Source organism: Girardinichthys multiradiatus, chromosome 4 (assembly GCF_021462225.1).
Source record: "Girardinichthys multiradiatus isolate DD_20200921_A chromosome 4, DD_fGirMul_XY1, whole genome shotgun sequence".
Classification (NCBI taxonomy): Eukaryota; Metazoa; Chordata; class Actinopteri; order Cyprinodontiformes; family Goodeidae; genus Girardinichthys; species Girardinichthys multiradiatus.
In genome coordinates this window covers 21,905,041-21,923,777 of record NC_061797.1, presented here as the reverse complement: position 1 = coordinate 21,923,777, position 18,737 = coordinate 21,905,041, and the positions used below count along the sequence as shown (strand labels likewise).

The 18,737-nt window shown below is 40.0% G+C and overlaps 2 protein-coding genes across 3 annotated transcripts; one reads left to right on the top strand and one right to left on the bottom strand.

The window, feature by feature from the left end:
• Positions 1-2,468: 2,468 nt before the first annotated feature.
• Positions 2,469-11,386, top strand: grtp1a (growth hormone regulated TBC protein 1a). The gene is made up of 8 exons (XM_047363299.1): positions 2,469-3,109; positions 5,266-5,417; positions 5,509-5,667; positions 6,129-6,253; positions 9,013-9,109; positions 9,966-10,138; positions 10,809-10,994; positions 11,135-11,386. Exons 1-8 carry the CDS (start codon positions 3,033-3,035, stop codon positions 11,225-11,227), a joined length of 1,062 nt encoding a protein of 353 aa, XP_047219255.1. The 5' UTR covers positions 2,469-3,032; the 3' UTR covers positions 11,228-11,386.
• A 404-nt stretch (positions 11,387-11,790) lies between these two features.
• On the bottom strand, positions 11,791-18,435 carry lamp1a (lysosomal associated membrane protein 1a). Of its 2 annotated transcripts, none has more exons than XM_047363298.1 (9): positions 18,005-18,435; positions 15,575-15,681; positions 15,245-15,464; positions 14,625-14,780; positions 14,311-14,525; positions 14,105-14,227; positions 13,957-14,023; positions 13,707-13,874; positions 11,791-13,583 (listed from the first exon to the last, which is right to left on the bottom strand). In XM_047363298.1, exons 1-9 carry the CDS (start codon positions 18,057-18,059, stop codon positions 13,444-13,446), a joined length of 1,251 nt encoding a protein of 416 aa, XP_047219254.1. In that variant the 5' UTR covers positions 18,060-18,435; the 3' UTR covers positions 11,791-13,443. The 2 variants fall into 2 exon arrangements, with proteins under 2 accessions (XP_047219254.1, XP_047219253.1); XM_047363297.1 differs by having other exon boundaries at positions 14,625-14,786; positions 18,005-18,432.
• Positions 18,436-18,737: the final 302 nt, after the last annotated feature.

The following is an 18,737-nucleotide window of genomic DNA, read 5'->3' as shown; positions in this document are numbered from 1 at the left end:
CTCTAGAGTCCTGAAGGGCTGTGCAGAGCAGCTCTGTGGGATTCTGCAGCATCTCTTCAACTTTAGCCTGGCCCAGAAGAAGGTTCCAGTGTTGTGGAAGACCTCCTGTCTTATTCCGGTACCAAAGAAAACTCACCCATCAGTCCTCAATGACTATAGACCTGTTGCCCTGACATCCCACATCATGAAGGTCCTAGAGAGACTCCTGTTGGCCCACCTGAGTAAGCAAACAGTAAACCATCAGGACCCCCTTCAGTTTGCTTATTGCTGTGGAGTTGGAGTTGAAGATGCCGTCATACACCTGCTTCAACAAACCCACTGTCGTCTGGACAAAGCCAGCAGCACTGTGAGGATCATGTTCTTTGATTTCTCCAGTGCATTTAACACAATCCAACCTGATTTGCTTTGTCAGAAACTCCAGAAGACTCAGGTGGAGGCCTCAACAATCTCCTGGATTAAAGACTACCTGACAAACAGACCACAGTTTGTGAGACTGAAGGGTTGTGTGTCTAACCAGGTAGTCAGCAGCACAGGAGCACCACAGGGGACGGTACTCTCACCATTCTTTTTCACTCTGTACACCTCAGACTTCCAGTACAAGACAGACTCCTGTGACCTGCAGAAATACTCGGATGATTCTGCAGTCGTGGGGTAGATCAGAGATGGACAAGAAGCTGAGTACAGGAAGGTGGTGGACCGCTTTGTGTCATGGTGTGGAAACAATCATCTCATTTTGAACGTGACTAAAACAAAGGAGATGATTGTAGATTTTAAGAGAAACAGGAATAAGTCAAAAACTATTTCCATCATGGGAGAAGAGGTGAAGGTGGGGGAGGAGTATAAATACCTCGGTGTTCACCTGGACAACAGACTAGAGTGGAGATGCAACTGTGAAGCCATCTACAAGAAGGGACAGAGCAGACTGTACTTCTTGAGGAAGCTTAGATCCTTTGGTGTTTGCAGCAAGATGCTGCATATCTTCCATAAGTCTGTTGTGGAAAGTGTGATCTCTTCTCCATCATCTGCTGGGGTAGCAGCATCAGAGCTAGGGACTTAAAAAAGCTCAACAAGCTGATAAAGAAAGCTGGCTCTTCTCTGGAACCTCTGGAGATCATTGTGCAAAGAAGGATTCTTCATAAAATGAAGAACATTATGGAGAACCCTGAGCATCCTCTTCATGAGACTGTCCTACAACAACAGAGTGTCTTCAGTCAGAGGCTTCTTCAGATCTGCTGTAAGACAGACCGCTACAGGAGATCCTTCCTGCCCACAGCCATCAGCATCTACGATAATAACAGATCCAGTGTGATGACTGATAGATGGCTCCATGTCCAGTGCCTCAACACAAACAGCACAGAAAATGACAATGCAATGAAAGGATGGAAATGTTCATCATGCAAGTAAGGTGCAAAGTGTGAAGTTTGTCCAATAATGTTAGAAATAAATTATGTTGGAAATAAAACTGTAGATCTGTTAGATTGCTTTAAGACTGTGTCTCATCTGTCATGTTTAGTAGAACGATTTAACAATAGTTTTGTGAAAGGCATGTTACCTCAAAGCTATTGACAAAAAATAGAAAATGCAATTAAATCAGATTAAAAAAAATGTGTCTAATTTATTCAGTCTAATATAATTATTTAACAGTAGTTCTGTACCACTGGGTCACGTGACCTAAAACTATTGAAGAAAAAACATGATTTGTGATGAAAGAAATGTATAAAAAATAGAAAATACTTAAAATTCAATAAAAATGAGTGTGCCTCATCTATCCATTGTAGCAGAACAATTTCAGATAGATTTTGTGTGAATTGGTCACATGACCTGGAAGCTATTGAAGAAAAAGGCTAATTTTGAACTAAAAATAATCCTAACAAAATGTAAAAAAGGCTTGAAATGGAATAAAAATGAGTGTGCCTCATCTATCCATTGTAGCAGAACAATTTCAGATAGATTTTGTCCGAATTGGTCACATGGCCTGAAAGCTATTGAAGAAAAAGGCTAATTTTGAACTGAAAATATTACAAAAAATGTAAAAAGGCTTAATATGGAATAAAAAAGGGTGTGCCTCATCTATCCAGTGTAGCAGAACCATTTCAGACAGATTTTGTGTCAGTAGGTCACATGAAGAAAAATGCTAATTTTGGACTAAAAGAATTCCTTAAAAATGTAAAAAGGCTTAAAATGGAATAAAAAAGGGTGTGCCTCATTGATGTAATCTAGTAGCATGATTTACCATTGTTTTTGTTTCAACTGATCGCAAGACAAGGAATTTATTTATTTTTATTTTCCACGATTGTTTGGTTCGGAAACTTATTGACGGTCCCTAAGTGAACCACCGCGCGTCAGAAGAGGGAGCAACAGGAGAGCAGCTAGCCGAAATCTGAGTGCCTGAATCGGATCAACCGTGAGCTAGATGCCGCTAACTCCGTGGAGCTTGAATATCTAATATCCAACTTCAACCTAACTTCACCGCGGTGGTTTGTCCCTGTTCCCTAATCCTCAATGGAGTCCAACCGGGCAGGAGGAGGGACACCAATTGACTAAACATCTAGGATATAGTGGGTGGGGTCTTTTTGGGGCTGGTTTGGAACTATTTTCTTGGTTCTACAGGACAGGTTAGTTACACTAGAAGACGAGGACCAGCAGGAGCAGGTGCTTGTGGATGACGACCGAGGAAAACCCTCAACACCCCCGACACAAATGGCTTGGTTGACTTCGACTTTAGTAATAAAAAAATAAGGGTGACCCAAATTAGGACTACAAATTAACTTGGGGGGGATTTTGGCATTGTTCTTCGCGGGTTTTTTTGTGTTCTGGAGTAAATTAATTTCAAAGAGAGTGAGCGAGAGCAGCGTCCTGTCCCGATTCTCCGCACGCCAAACATGGAGAAAGTGAGCGTCCAGGAGAACTTTCCTCAACTTAACTCTGAGCCGATTCGGGTGTAAACCTTTGATTTTGTTGAGGAAAACACTGACGGACAGATGCTGGGATTATAGCTCAGTTGTCGATATTTTACTGGAGCAGAAGAGGCAATGGATACGGCGATAAAGTCGACCAACGGGACCCAGTCCTTCATGAACCAGAGTACAGCTAAAGAACGAGCGGACAGGTAAAGACTGTTATAATAGTTACAAATGTGTTCAGGGAAAGAAAAAAAAAAAAAAAAAGAGCTGTAAGCCTGTTGTGGTCCTCGCGTTGTACATATTGGAAAAAGTAAGAATGTAGTTTTGAGTATTAATCGAGTGGTTAGCCATTAACTAGCTAAAATTAAATTTAGTAAAATAACGGTTGTTGCATTCAGGTACACTGCTTCATCAGATTTTTTAATACCAGTTTTATCCAAACAAAAGCATATTTAGACTCGTATCTGTCAACATTTAGCTGTTCTATCTTATATCCCCTTGTTAAATGTTTTTATACTCCTTTTATAATCCTTTTAAGTTAAAGATTTACTCTATAAAAAAACTACCTCTGAACTACCCTGAAGTTAGTATCCGATTTGAACCTTATTCAGCACCAGATTAAAGGGCCATTTCACTGCTTTTAAAGAATCTGAACTATGTTAGACCAGCCCTAGTTAAAGATCTTAAATATTTAGACTGGTCAAAAAGGAACTGGATTAGATTACCCTGGAGACCAATTCTTTAAAGCAAGTTCACATCTGTTTAAAAGTCAAAAATGGGTAATTTCAGTGCTTTTTAGGGTAGTGGTGGGTGTGAACCAGGTTTAAAACCACAATACTAGCAATTATTTTCAGCATCGGGGGTGATAAATATTATTAAATGCCTAAACAATGTATTTAAGAACAGGCATTTGATGAAGAATACTGCAGTCCAGATTTATCTAACAATTACTTTTTTTATGCAGAACCCCCCCTTTTTTTTTTTGTATGATCAAAAATAGATGAAACATTTCCTAGTTCAGTTTTAGTTTGGCTTTACAATATTAGGAAGACGTGTATTTGCAATATTATTGTTGAATATTGCAATGAAGATATTGATTGCATTTAATCAACATTTTCACATTGTTTTTCATCATCTTTACCACTCCTTGAGCTGTAGCATCTTGGCGACTAAAGTCGATATAAGATTTGGTCAACAAATGAAATGAGTCTATTCAGATGGCAAAAGACGGTATTGACGATTGATGATTAAAATATTAAAGGGTAGTAAACACTTGATCCAATCAGACCCTTGCAATTTCAATATTGCACACATTGTTATTGCAGTCATATTAATATTCATTTTATTGTGCAGCTATAATTTCTGGTATCTATCTATCTATCTATCTATCTATCTATCTATCTATCTATCTATCTATCTATCTATCTATCTATCTATCTATAACGGATCTAAGGTTTAAACAATTAATTGGATTAATCCATTATTGAAAGTCGTAACTAATTTAATACAGACTCTAAAACATGCCATTTGATGAAAGAACAACCCATTTAGAGTAGTAATTGGGACAAAATTGTACAAAAATATAGACGTTTTGATTTTAAGGTGAAAAACCTTCTCTGACTGTAAATATGCTCTATCTAGGACTCCTTAAGTGGCGTAGTTTTAGCTTCACTTGGTTCAAATTCTGTACAAAAAAGCACCTTTTGCTATCCAGTTATTAATCAAATAATTGGAAAAATAGTTGACAGATTAATCCATTAGCAAAATAATCGTTAGTTGGAGTCCTAAAGCCCTTAGTTTGCTGCCTTATCGATAAACGTTTAGTGATAGGTCTGTTACGTACCATTGATTTTTTTTTTTTTTTTCTTTTTTTGTTAAATGTTACACGCAACATTTGCATATTTATAGCTTTACTTAAATGAATCCTATGGGGAATTGTTTGAGATAATTATGTTGCACTATAGTCTGGGGTCAAACAGATTCAAAACAGATGTAATTGAGTTTTGGAGTAATGGTTTGTAAATGCCTTAGTTCCTCAGGAAGGACTTTGCTTGTTGGGAAGGTTAAGCTGTAGGAAGATTAACATGTTACCTAAGGCATTAGCTTGAGCTACCTACACCCACACCTTTGTCTTCTAGGAAAGGTAGATGCATGTTCCATGTCTGAAGTGGTTCTTTAATTAACCCAAATATCAATATTTTAAATACTTGGACACAAGTAAAAGAGCAACATTGGGTCTGTTTCTGTTGATTGCATTAGATCCACCGTTTCACTGTGGTTTATTGCTATGTTTTGTCATTTTGAGAACAATCCCTTTGACTTCTCTGTGAAATTAGTTTGAAACATCGTCTTTTTCATTCAGAGTTGATCCCTATGGCTTCGAGCGCTCTGATGACTTTGATTATGAATCCTACGAGGAGCTCATGTCAGAGTATCTGGTCATCCTCACCCGACGCGCTATCAAGTGGACCAGACTGCTCAAGGGTAAACGCAAAGTGCAAAAGAATGTGAAATGTAAGTGTGAAAAACTACCAGTATGCTATCCTTACAAACAAATGCACGTGTCAAAACTCAGCCAAATGTAATTTTTGTCTTTATGGTTCAGTAAAGCGTTATGTACGCAAGGGGATCCCCAATGAGCACCGTGCTTTGATCTGGATGGCAGCCAGTGGAGCTCAAGACCGGCTAGAAAAGAACCCAGGATACTACCAGTCCATGCTGTTGTCCCACCATGACTCCAAACTGGTGGAGACCATCAGAACAGGTCAGACTTTATAGGTTTCTTTTGAACTGCGACCCCAAGTTCAGCTCATTGCACACTGGAGGTTATTTTTGGGTTGCATTAACCCTTCCCTTAATCAGTCCCGGTCCCTGCTGCTGAGAAACACTCCCACAGCATTTTATTTTGTTTTTTTTTTTGTACCTTAGGGAAGGACTTAACCAGATGAGGATTTCCTGGCATGTTTGACAGACATGCTCCGTGGACTTCTTCATATTTACATTACTTTATATCTGACCAGAGGATTTTTTTTTTTCTTATCCTCCTTGCGTTCTTATAAGGGTGAAATAAATGCTATTTAAATATTGGGAGTTTGAAAATGATTTCATTCACAGCTTTAAAATGAATGTTTCTGCTCCCCTTTTATGATTTCTTACTTTCATGTATATTTTAATCCAGAAACCTGTAGAAAGTATAGTCACCGTCAGTGTGTTGTTTTGTTTCAGACCTGAACAGAACATTTCCAGACAACGTCCTGTTCCGCAAGACATCAGACCAGTGTCTGCTGAAAGCTCTATACAATGTGCTGCTGGCCTATGGTCACCATAACCCATCTGTGGGCTACTGCCAGGTACAGCTTTGCCTTCCTACATCCAAGCTGAAACAGATTTGTAGATTTCTTCATTTTAATTTACAACAATTGGAGTTCAGAATGATAGCAGTCCAACAAGATCAGTCGCTGCTAATGGTAAAAATGATATATGCTGCAGATGATTTACAAGTAGGTGTAGTAGAGTAATAGAAAACCAATAGATCCGACATTCATGCTGCTGATTTGTGAGTAATAAATCATTAACTGTTCAAAACAAAAGCAGTGATGTTGTTTATTCTGTGAAGAACCAGGTCTCAGACAGGTGGACTTTATTCCAGAATGAAGACGGCTAATGTTTCACAACATATTCTGGTTGTAGCGCTCTTTTCTTTAACCTCTTAAACCCCTGTATAAAAACATGCAGTAACCTAGACAGACATTTTCAGTTTTGCGGGGCATTTTCTCAGCTGCCCATTGGCCAATCTGGATGATTGACACGTGTATCGAACCATCAGAGCCAATAGAATATGGGGTGTTTACAAAAATCATGAAGCCAACAGCATGCAGCAGTCACAGCGAGGAACATGCATTTGCCGTAAAGCAAGGAAACAAGCGTTGCTGTTTTCTAAATGGTATTCAGGAGACAAAAACAGACGGAAAAAGTGAGGAATCGCATCAGTGTGATCCAGGGATAAAGTATTACAGAAGCAGAGCGGAAATGTATACTTTTAACACGGATTAGGACCGTAAAACAGCAAAGTTAAAATGTTATTCCTCTTCCTCTGCTGCTGGTTCACTGAGTTTTGAACGTAGAGCGGTGATGCTTGTATCGTTGGAAAAAGTAGAGTCTGGGCTTTCATTTAATAGGTTGTTAGTCTGGTTTGGATCGCGTTGCACTGACGTTGCTGTGTGTTTTTCCAGGTATGCGTCTTATTTCTTTTTTTTTTTCATTTAGCTGCTTAGTGTTGAAATTGGGTGTTGTTGAGGTAAAAAATTTTGGTTCTGTCATGTAGACGAGCCTTTATCCGTTAGGTAGATATGCATATATTGGTTATTGTTTAGCATGTGTTTGGAAAGACTTTTTCCGCTGAGTTGCTGCTCAGGTTATAGAGGCTAAACAGTTAAGTAAAATGGTTTCTTCCAGATGTTGCTCAGAAGAACAGAGAACTGTCATTGAAAGGTTGATTTAGGAAAGCTGGAAACCAAAAAAAAGTGCAGAAAATGAAAGACTGTTCAGCTAAAATGATCTCGGTTGCTTCAAACTGGAAACCAAAACCAGAAAGACCTTGAAAAAAACCAAAAACTAGGATTCCAATGGCTTAAAAAAAAAAAATAACTCACCCAGTCATCGGCTCCAGGGTGATCAAAGAAGATCTGCAACCTATAAGTACTGGAGCAATTGAAAGACACCTTTGAAGCAAAAGGCCGCATCGATGGAAAGACCAGCATGAGCCGAAGAGGTTGCAATGTTCCAAAGAACCTAACATAGTAATGGTGATGGTGCAAGTTCTTTTTGGGTCTACAGTTTTAGTTGACTCCCAAACACTGAAATCAAGTTGCTGTTTATTGTGAATCCTGGTGGCTCAAGCCTCATGGTATGAGGATATTTCATGTACCTGGGATCATAGATCAGTTTAAATACAATGACAAGAAGTCATATTGCCCTATCCCAAAAGAAAACGCTCTTAAAATGCACGTTTCGACAAGACGATGACCCAAACACCGAGCTGTAGGGCCAGAGACCCGTGTGTCCTAATTTCCCCATTAGTGACCTCAACGGCCCCATCAGTGTGATTATTCTGACTATAATTTATTAGCCCTTTACTTCCAACCATGTTCAGAACTAAAGGTTTTTTTTTTTTTTTAAATGGAAGGTAAAACATCTTAAAGAAACAACAGAAGAAGGTCAGTTTCTGTCTTATTAAGCACTTAGGTTTGTCATGTCCTGGATGACTGAGGATCTACACCAGCTCCAACAGCAGTGAGCCCCATCTTGGTTTCAAACCAAAAACATCAATGTTAAGGAGTGGCCAGCCCAGTGGAAACTTTCTCTGAGATAAAACAAAGAACTGCAGGGGAAGTGTGGAATGTAATCATCTTAGGCTGGAGTTTTTTGAAGGGCCTACAGCCTTTATCTTCACTTCCTATCGATGGTTAACAGCATTGGAAAGATTTTCCTTCATTTTCTGCTCTGAACGTCAACATGCTGTGTTGCCAAAAATGTAGGTGAGCGTCCAGAAAGCGGCTGTTTGCATTAGCTTAGTACATCCTTTTCAAGTATTAGAATTTGAAAGGCAAATTTCTTTGACCAATGTGCAGCTGGTTGGAAATTCAAACAAGTTTGCTTCGTTGCAGAGCACAAACAGAAGCCATTTATACCTGCTTAAACTGAGGTGCTCTGTTTCATTCCTGATGCGTAGTTGTGTGTTCCTGGTGTACATACAGCCCTCCTTTGTCTCCGTTTTAAACCAGCAGGAACCAATATATCCTGACTGTACTTTAGAAACTCCCTGCCACACCAGGAGGTTTGTCATTATTTCCAGGACAAGCAAATGCTTGTTTTGTATTAAGATGAACATTTGGTACATTTTAAGTTATTTATAGTAAAGGCCAAATTATCAATCTCTCTTTACCTTATTGTAGAGGTTGGGAAATGAAGTTTTTGGCAGATATTTGCGATTTAAAAAAAGACTTTTAAATAGTCCTTGTAGTCAAACGGCTCTTTTGTGTGATGAAATGTGTTCAAGCTGCATTTCAAGGTCTTTTTTATGGCCTTGGTGTATTTTATTTCTGTGCAGGGGATGAACTTTGTTGCTGGGTATCTACTGATCATCACCAAGGATGAGGAGAAGTCTTTCTGGCTGATGGATGCACTGATTGGAAGAATTTTGCCAGGTATGGGTGTGAATTGATTTCCTTGTGGTTGTTTCACATGGTTTTAATCTGTCTGTATTTTATCACCTGCATGTTTTTTATTTTATCATTTCTATCTCAGTGTGATGTAAATGTGTAAAAACCAACTAGCAGTTGTAAAAGTATTGTCACTAACATGTTTTGTGTAAGATACTTGAATAATTGCCACTTTTATTAAGAGCAGGAGTGTCCGAAGTCCAGCCTGGGGGCCCTTTGCGAACCCTGGACTGATTTTGTGTGGCCCGCCAGCACAGGTGGTTGATGCCGATTTAGTTTATTTTATGGTTTTAATTATCTCAATTATTAAAATCTTGCAATGGAAAATGTCAAGTACAACAAGTATTTGTCTTTTAATAAGCATATTTTTTGTTCTTTTTGCTTTAATAATAAATAGGACCACATCTATCCACTGACTTTTACACAAAAGCACACTTTGGTGTACCCAAATGTGCTTTAAAAATAATTTATTAAACTTGACTGAATACAGCAAGTGTTTTCAAAGAGAGTGACCCGCATCCTCTTCTTATTGCTAAGAATACTTTTTTTTTCTATCCAACCCAAAATAATTTGCAAACTGGATGCCTTTCTTTTAATAAGGCAAATGTGCAAACCCCATTTTTAAGCTTTGAATCTACAATAATCTCCATATCCATTTCCTACAAACAAAAAATTGGACTACTTTATTTGTATAATTAAAATATTGCACGCTTAGTTTATTGAGCAGGTAAAATCGTTTTTTGTCTCGCCAGTGCTTCTAGGTTGGCGATTTTGGCCCACGTGACAAAACGTTTGGACAGCACTGATTTAGAGTAAAACTCTGAGCGTTGTGTGGTTCTAGACTACTACAGTCCAGCTATGATGGGACTGAAGATGGACCAGGAGGTGTTGGGGGAGCTGGTGAAACTTAAAATCCCCCGAGTGTGGCAGGTGATGGCGGAACACAATGTCATGTGGACACTCGTGGTCTCTCGATGGTTCATCTGTCTTTATATAGACATTTTGCCGGTGGAGGTGAGCAGATGCATATTTGGAATTACTATTTTTATATTCAAATACTCTAAATGTCGTAAAAATGCAGGAAAGTGTTGAATCAGGAAATGTATTGCCTTTTTAAAGAAAAATGTGTAGAAACCCTAGATTGATGGTTGGTATTGGTGAGGAAGGAAAAATCTAAGCCTCTAATCTGACATTTTACATACACTTAATTCTACAGTTAGGTTTTAGATGAAAATGTAGTTCAGAGTTTTATTCCTTGGTTTTATGATGGTGTAGTTTACCCATTTGATACAATTTCTTCTTGCCATCTCCCTCCGTTTGTGTTGGAACGGCGTTGGCCTCGATGTTTGTTTTTCAAATATGCGGGGGAACCAGGCCGTAACACCTGGAGATGTTCACTCGGTTTAGATCTGAACACAAACACTGCACAAGTCCAAGAACACATTTACCTTTCATACTAATGCAGCTGTTTTGGGAAGAGTAACGTTAGACTTCTTACAAGTTGTCGAAAGCCAACTATGAAGGTGATTTCAGGTTTTAACAATATAAAGAAAACTTTTTTTTCTTACAAATTGTCTGTATTTTAAACAGCATTTTGTTTCTGTAGTTGACATACACTACTAGACTTGTTTTGAATACAGGCTCTTTTTAGTTGAGCATTTGAATCTTTGCTATTTTCCCACAGACTGTTCTCAGGATTTGGGATTGCCTTTTCTATGAAGGCTCAAAAATCCTGTTCCGTGTAGCTCTTACACTGATCCATCACCACCAGGCTGTGATTGAACAGGCCCAATCCCTGCCAGACATCTGTCAGGCCTTCAAGCAGATCACCCAGGGACCATTTGTCGAAGATTGCCACGCTTTCATGCAGGTAAGAGGAGGAATGCATCCCGTCTTTGCTCCATAAGGAAGTCATTTCACTAGAGAGGAACTCAGTCAGTATGGAGGAGGTACCCAATTTATTTCTGCTTCTTTAATCCCATAATCCTTTGCGTTTCTTTCCTTTCTAAGAAAATCTTCACTGAACCAGGAAGTCTCTCCATGGCAACCTTGACCAAGCTCCGTACGACATGTCGTGGTCGAGTCGCTGAAGGAGAACCCTGACCTGGACTTCCAAGAACGTCCTTCTATACATTCCAGTGGGGCGAGCTCGCAGCAGCCTGTTTGCACCTGCTTTTTTTTATTAAGCCAAGTCACTATACACTGAACTCTTGTCTTGAAGCATGCACTGTGACGATCATAAAGCTGACATGTTGCAAAGTGCTTTTTGACCTCATGATTCCATTTAATACCACGAAGTTTGTCTTAAATCATGTGCTTTTGCACCTTTAGGTAAATGTGGAACTGTGCACTTTAAAGCTAGAGAAAGCTGGAGGAAAGAAAACACTGTATCCTTAAAGCACAGCCAAGAAGAAAATGTCCTCTGTATTTCACATCTGTCAAATTTTAATATAACATTAATTAGTAAATGAAGAGCTGACTGACATGTAATGCTGGTTGAATATGCTGTGGTGTTAAACTAGAAATAATTCAGTCATTTAAATGAAACATTTCCATTACCTGAGCCACATTGACTGGTTCTTTATAAACAGTTTCTTATGGTGACCCAGTATAAGCACCAACAGAGCTGCTGTGTTTTATGTACCATGAATCACTCAAAACAAAGATGGACTCTAAATGTTTTTATTACATTGCAGGAAAATGTGTAACAGAAAATAGACCAAGTTTTTCATTTAAAAAAAAGTCAAATCATGTTTTGCAAGACAGAAAAAAAAAAAAAAGTTTGATTGAAAAGCAACAAAACCTGGATTCAGGTTTTATTTTTAAAACTTGCTAATGCAAAGACTGTTCAATCTGGGCCACACAGAACAAAAAATCTGTCCAGCAAACAAAGGAACTCCTCTGTACCAAAACATTGTCCTGATCGGACATTATGGACAAACTTATTGAAATCCCACTCTGGAATTTCGTTGGAGAACCCAGAGGGAGAAGCGTGGTTTATTTTAGTAGAAAGTGCTTTAAGACTGGTGATCATAAAGTTGTGCTACACACAGATGAAGACTGAAGTCTCTATTTAGACCAGATAAATTGTCGAACAGGAGATAATTGCTTCCTGTATTGAATAAAACCTCTACCGTCTGGTTCCTGCTTTAAATTCAGGGAGCTCCTCAAAATTCTTTATCCTTAAAACTGCAGTAGGGAGTTCTGAGGAAACTGGAGTTAGGCAGAAAATGTGAAAAAGCACACCTTACAGGTCCCTCCCTCTTACTTTCTGCTATGCTACAGCCCTCCACCCACAGCGGCGCCTACCATGAATGTGCAAGGTAGTAAGAAGACCACTGATGATGGCGAATAAACAGCTATGGCACATTCACTGGTAGGGACGAAACGACAATATGCTTTACTTTGACCTGCCCATACTTGAACTACAAACGTGGTCCTCAAATGATTAGCACAGCACCATTAGCACAGCTGCAGCACACCAGCAATCTTGAAGATTGCAGTGGGGAGGGTTGTGAGCAGCGTGTACAACGGTGTGATTGGCACTTAAGACATTCCTCCTGTCTCTGATTGGTTATTTTTGTACTCCTACTGATTGGTTGGAGTGGTGTATTTCTGCAAATGGCAGTAGGACCATTGGGAGGAGCCAGAGGAGCTTGATTTTTTTTTTCACAGATCATGTGTCGCATATTGTACTGTCAGGACAAAGTGGCACTTTTAACAAAAATGTAAAAAAAAAATAAAAATAAATTTATTTCAAGTTACCTACTGCAGCTTTAGATATGCAAGAAAGGAGGGTAAATATTACTCCACGTTGAAAAATCCAAGAATGTCCCCCTTTACTTAGTCTTCACTGTGCTCAGTTATCAATAGGGGCATATTTAGAGATTTCCGTTTTCATCGAGGACCAGACAGAATAAACATCCAGGACAAAGTAAATCTCTAGTTCACTTAAATAGTTCTAAAGATGTTAAAATATCTTACAGTTCATTTAATTCTTCCTGCCTCTTTATTGTCAATCAGGTAAAAAAACAAACAACAATTCAAGCGACGCTTCCACCTGTCGACAATATAAGCGAAGATCTGAACTGGTGAGCTCCTCAGTCCTCTCCTGGTTCGTCATGATAATCATCGTCTAAAGTCAGCAGGTAGCTCACATTTTATCGCCCGCGCAAAGTAAAATAGAATATCCAGAGGACATGCAGAGAACAGTTTCCACTTAATCAGGCTTTTCCTGTACTAACTCCTTCACACGCTCTTTTTTTTTTTTTTTTCTCCAACACCCAGTCTGTAAGGTTTAGGTTGAATGAAACGTCCAATCAGATGGTCTGGTATCCAGCATGGCTCCTCTTCCTGCCTATTAGATATGCGATGAGGACGATCAGCACCAGAAAAGCCAGAGCTGCTCCAACGATGATGGGGATCAACATCTGGTCCTGGTCCAACTGGCATTCCTCCGCTGCACAGTGCAGGTTTCAAAAATAGATTACTATGTCAGAAGTGGTATAGATCTCAGACAATTTCTACAGTTCTGAAATGAAATGGTAACAATAAAGAGTATAAGAAAACAATCAATTAGTACCTGCTGCAAACTGATTGGCTGTGACTCCAAACGGCTGTACCTGCAGCCTGAATGTGTTGATCGACAAAGCTGGGACCACCAGCAGAGTTTGCTCTGTGTTGCACATGTAGGAGTGGCCCAGTGTGCTCTGAAGATAGTCCAGACTGGTGTTACTGGCTGAGAAGGGGTCTGGGGGAGAAAGAGAGCATCAGAACTTTTTCCATCCAGAAGTTCGCAATCAGAGCAAAGATACTAAAAACCAGTGGCCTACCACTCATATCGGACCAGTTGGCGAACAGATTTATCCCACTCAGGTGGTATTTGGTGGTGGTCGAGTTCTGCAGATGGAGAAAAAGCGTTTACTACTTGTAATATCTGGAGACCCATCGATGGAAATTCACTGAGAACATAGGCGTTACCACTGAGAAGGTAAAGTTGAGCGTGGTGGCTTGTTGTGTTAAAGCTAAGGTGGCAGTGGTGCCTCCACATGATCCTGATGAAACGGTCAGGTTGGGGTTCACGTTGAATAATTCTTGAACAGTCTGGCAATTGAGAAGACAACCGGTTTAGAATACTGTGTACTATAATACTAGCTGCTCATCAGTAATGGGAGCTTCACATTAACCTTATTTTGAGACTGAGAGACGTAGGAGATGTTGAGCTGCAGACCCATTTTGGCGAGGAGACAAACGGTACCACTGCTGTTCTTCACTGAGAATGTTCCGGTTTCAGGTGTTCCTGGTGGAGTTGGCGTTGGAGCTCCTGTTGTGCTTGTAATAATAGTGATGGCAGAGGTAGGGGGAGCTGCTGTGGTGGTTTGATCTGCCACACACACACTTTCTGTGACAGGACATACGACAACAGATGCATGATCAGTTTTGAAGCAAGAAAAAAAAAAAAAAAAAAGATGTTGAAAGTATCCCAGTAAGAAGATCGAACCTGCTGGGCTGAGGTCATTTCCTGGCATGTATGCCTCCAGCCTCATAGCAGAGAAGGTGACGGCAGCTCCTCCGGCTCTGATGGTGGTGGGACTCATACAGCGGTAGGTGGTGTTGATCAGAGCCGAGATCCCAACTGAAGCACTCACCACAGTCACTACACCTTGGACACAGGCGTGCATGCAGTGAATTAGCTATAAATGGTCTGCTCTTGTATAGTGCTTTATTAAGTCCCCAGAGACCCAAAAGCCCTGTACTCTACAATCAGTCATTCACCCATTCATGCACACATTCACACACTGACAATGGTAAGTTATGTTGTAGCAACAGCTGCCCTGGGGGCACACTGACAGAAACGAGGCTTCCATACACTGGCGCCTCCGAGCCCTCTGACCACCATCAGCAGGCAAAGAGGGTGAAGTCTTGCCCAAGGATACAACGACTGAGACAGATAGAACAGGGGTTCGAACCGGCAACCCACCAGTTACAGGACGAACCTCTACCACTCTGGCCCCTGTATAAAGGTACTAAAAGCCAATTTCGAATTCAAAATGTGTTTTTTTCAGTAAACTCTACATGTGTTTTAACTCTTGAGGCGGGACAGTGTGATGCATTTCTCACCAGAACCGTTGGAATCAGGGAAAAGCTTTGCGTCGCTCAGGTTGTACTGCAGCGTCAGGTTGGTGACGCTATAAAAACTCCCGTTGGTTGAGAAGCTCAGGCCGAGCGCGTGGCCCGATCCAAACACCGCCACCAGCCACGGCGGGCGGCCGTCTTCGCCGCACGAGCTGCTTGCTGCATCGACTGAGGTGGAGTTGGGCAGAGAGGTGGAAACATTCCTCTGAGGGGAGGAAACAAATGAGTTCAAAGGGCGAAGGACATAATGCCAAGAAAAGGTGGCACTTTCTGGATTAAAATGTGGGGTTAAAAAGTTGAATACTGAGAATTTACTGTGCTGTTGGAGGTGGTGTAAGTGATGAAGAGTAACGCAGACAGCTCGGCTTTGATGCAGGTGGAGTTCCTCTCCTTCACCTCAAGAGTCACCGCCTGAATGCAACCTGCAGAGAAGGAAACAGAATACAGTAAAAGAGCAGAAAACACAGCTATATAATGTAGAAATGGTTTTAAAATGGCATAAATTCAATGAAACTACACAGAAATGCATACTCAAGTTTTTCCTTCTTCACATTAAATAAACCTGAGTTCTTAAGTTTGTAAGTTAAGATATGAAAAACTACCAGGGTACAGAGATACCCTGATAAGTTGCTAGGAAACGCAACTTCACTGGCATTTTGGCAGACTTACAAAATAAATATTTCTGAACACCTTTTAAAATAGAAAATTGCAAAACTTATTTTTATGAAGTCATTAGCATTGGCATATCATCGGACTTTAAACAGATGTTTTTTCTTTTTTAACAAACATATGTCTCCTTTATTGGAGCTTAGAATAGCTTCATCTAAATATTATCAGTATGTTAGAAGTTATTATTAATTACTAGTTTGACAGCAACCTTTTAAAAATGTCTGCTTCATTGTTGTTGCATTTATCTGCATAAAAACTACATTATTATTATGCATTTTATTATTATTTATTACACCTTACTAGTAAAACTTTACAAATTAGGAGAATCTAATGTGAATCGACACTGTCCTATATATGAAATAAGAATGACAGTTCACACACGCTGCCGCTAGGGGGCAAAAGAAATCTAGTCTCCAACCTTTTTTGCACAATCCCCAGAAAGTGTAAAAAACTTTAAATACAATTAAAAAATAAACAATCAATAAATAGATGCCAGATAATAATGCCTTGCACTATTAATAACTATTATTTATCTTCAGCCTGAGTAGTATTCCAACATGATGTTGTCAATTTTATATGTAACACAGTCTGCTTCTCCCGATTTCTGAGTTAAAATAATAATCTAATTGGGAGCAGTCACCCCTCAGGCATCTCTACCTCTGCCAGTCGCAAATCGCTACCTTTTTTTAAACGTGACCCTCAGGTCACCTCTGTTCAAACTGTAAACACGCAGCTTACTCAACGCTGCATTCCAGTCATGAGGTAAGCTATTGTGTGTACAAAATATAAAGCTGCTGACGGCAAACTGTTTATACATCAGACAGAAAGTTATCCCAATCTGCAGCTTCAGCATAGAGGACAATGTTGGTGCGGAAATTAAATGATCCAGAAGCAAAACTGCAAACAGTCTGTGCTTAAAAACTGCAAAGTTTACATGTGAATGAACATTATAAAATGAAACTATTCTGTAACTATTAAAGCTGTGCTGCCCTTATGTCAAGCAGCACCATGTGCCTGTGTGTATTTGAAGGGAATTCACCAGTTATAAACACTGTCTGTGGGCCCCTCCAGAGCTGTGTGCAACACAAAGCCATTGTACAGTCATGTGAAGCTCTCAAATGACAACAATGAAGCTCATCTGTGGGTCTAAAACACTGACAATACAAAGACTTTATAACAGGATCAAACACAAACGAGAGAAAATTGTCTGGGGACTTTTCCACAAACTTTAGTTGACAGGAAAAACCTTCAAAGGATCTGCAATGAAAGGCACCAATCCCCTTTTAGGGTTTAAAGTTTCCTTTTGTAGCCAATATTTACCTACGGTTTCTATATTAAGATCAATACATTTGTATCTACACTGTTTAAAAAGTGATTCAGAAAAGAGATTTGCAACAGTCCAGCTTTAGATGGAACAAAAATGATAAATTTGATGAATAAACACTAAAAGTAGTTGCCATAATTCCTTCCCGAGAGGCCTAAAAATGCGCATTTCACACCTTACCCTAAAAGCCTCTATTCTAAAACAGGATGTTGCATAAACCATTTGCATTGATAGCATTCAGGCGTTTCTAAAATAAAATTAACGAATTTATTCAATTATAAATTGGTTAATCCATTCAAATTAAATATTTGCAAATTCTCGTAATTTCCGGGAACTACACATGTTGGGGTGACTATATTGTTTTGCATTTACTTATGATAAAAAAAAAACGTATTTAGTTTTAGTGGTGATATTATTTATTTGTTGTATTATTATGACCTTAACCTTAAAGTCCCAGTAATTGTATTTAAACAAGTACCAGCCGTAAGTGATGAAGGTTCTAACAGCTGATAGTGTTAATTAGCGACGCAAATTATAAATGTGATTCCGTAGAAGGCGCTCAGGACGCGGGGGCCCGTGTGGGTGGTAGGCCCCCTCCTGGGAAGTTTGTTGATAATTCAGCCCTTCTCGACAGCTGAAGGAAGGGTGGTGCTGGGTGGGAGTCAGCTACCTCACAGTCTGGAGCCAAATTAATGACGTAGATTAGGCTCACGGTAGCATTTAGCGCCACTTTTAACAGCAAAAACACTCACCCAAAACCCCAAAGCAGGCGATGAAAAGCGGGGCTAAACACTGGCGGACTTTCATCTTAAATGCACAGGTTTCCTCCGCCGAAAAAGATGGGGGAATTGCCGGAGGAGGGGTTGTGTCTCCGCTGTAGGCGCAGGCGGGTCAGCTGCTGCTCCTGCACCTGCCTGCAGGGATCGTTAGCTCCAAGTGAAGCAACGCCGAATGGTGATGGAGCTCCTTTGATGGATGTTTATCTGTATCTGTCGTCCGATGATGGGGTGGACGGGGATGTTACGTTGCTGTAAATCAGCTCCTGCAGACGGAAAAGTACCCGAAACTGTGCGTAATTATCGATCTCAGTCCCGCAGCATGAATAAACAGTGTCTGGGTCCGTCATGTGAACTGGCAGCGTTCATGAGCGACCCAGTCACGTGACACCATCCCTCCCTCCTCTTCCTCTTTCTTCAGCTGCTGTGAACTGAGCTGGACTCCGAAAAAAATGCACTGCTGATGTACTAAAAATAGGGTTTTGTTCTGTGTTAGTGATAGAAAACCTTGATGATGACTTAGTTTCAGTAAAACAGATGACACCTATAGAGAAAAAGGAACTAAAACAACCCAGACGATGGCTTCTCACATCTGTGCCATAAATAAAGTTGACTTATTTGAGTGTGATAATGGAGGGCTGAAGACAGGCCTTGTTTCCCTTCCAAACTCAGTTTATTATTGCAATACAATCAGAGGAGCATTATGAAA

Bases quoted from the DNA above. Each gene is read 5' to 3' on its own strand.
- grtp1a (XM_047363299.1), top strand. From the start codon at position 3,033: ATGGATACGGCGATAAAGTCGACCAACGGGACCCAGTCCTTCATGAAC. The intron at 6,254-9,012 runs GTACAGCTTTGC...ATTTCTGTGCAG, and splicing joins CATCTGTGGGCTACTGCCAG to GGGATGAACTTTGTTGCTGG. The intron at 9,110-9,965 runs GTATGGGTGTGA...GTGTGGTTCTAG, and splicing joins GATTGGAAGAATTTTGCCAG to ACTACTACAGTCCAGCTATG.
- lamp1a (XM_047363297.1), bottom strand. From the start codon at position 18,059: ATGAAAGTCCGCCAGTGTTTAGCCCCGCTTTTCATCGCCTGCTTTGGG. The intron at 14,024-14,104 runs GTAACGCCTATG...CTCCATCTGCAG, and splicing joins TCAACTTTACCTTCTCAGTG to AACTCGACCACCACCAAATA. The intron at 13,875-13,956 runs GTAGGCCACTGG...TTTCTCCCCCAG, and splicing joins CAACTGGTCCGATATGAGTG to ACCCCTTCTCAGCCAGTAAC.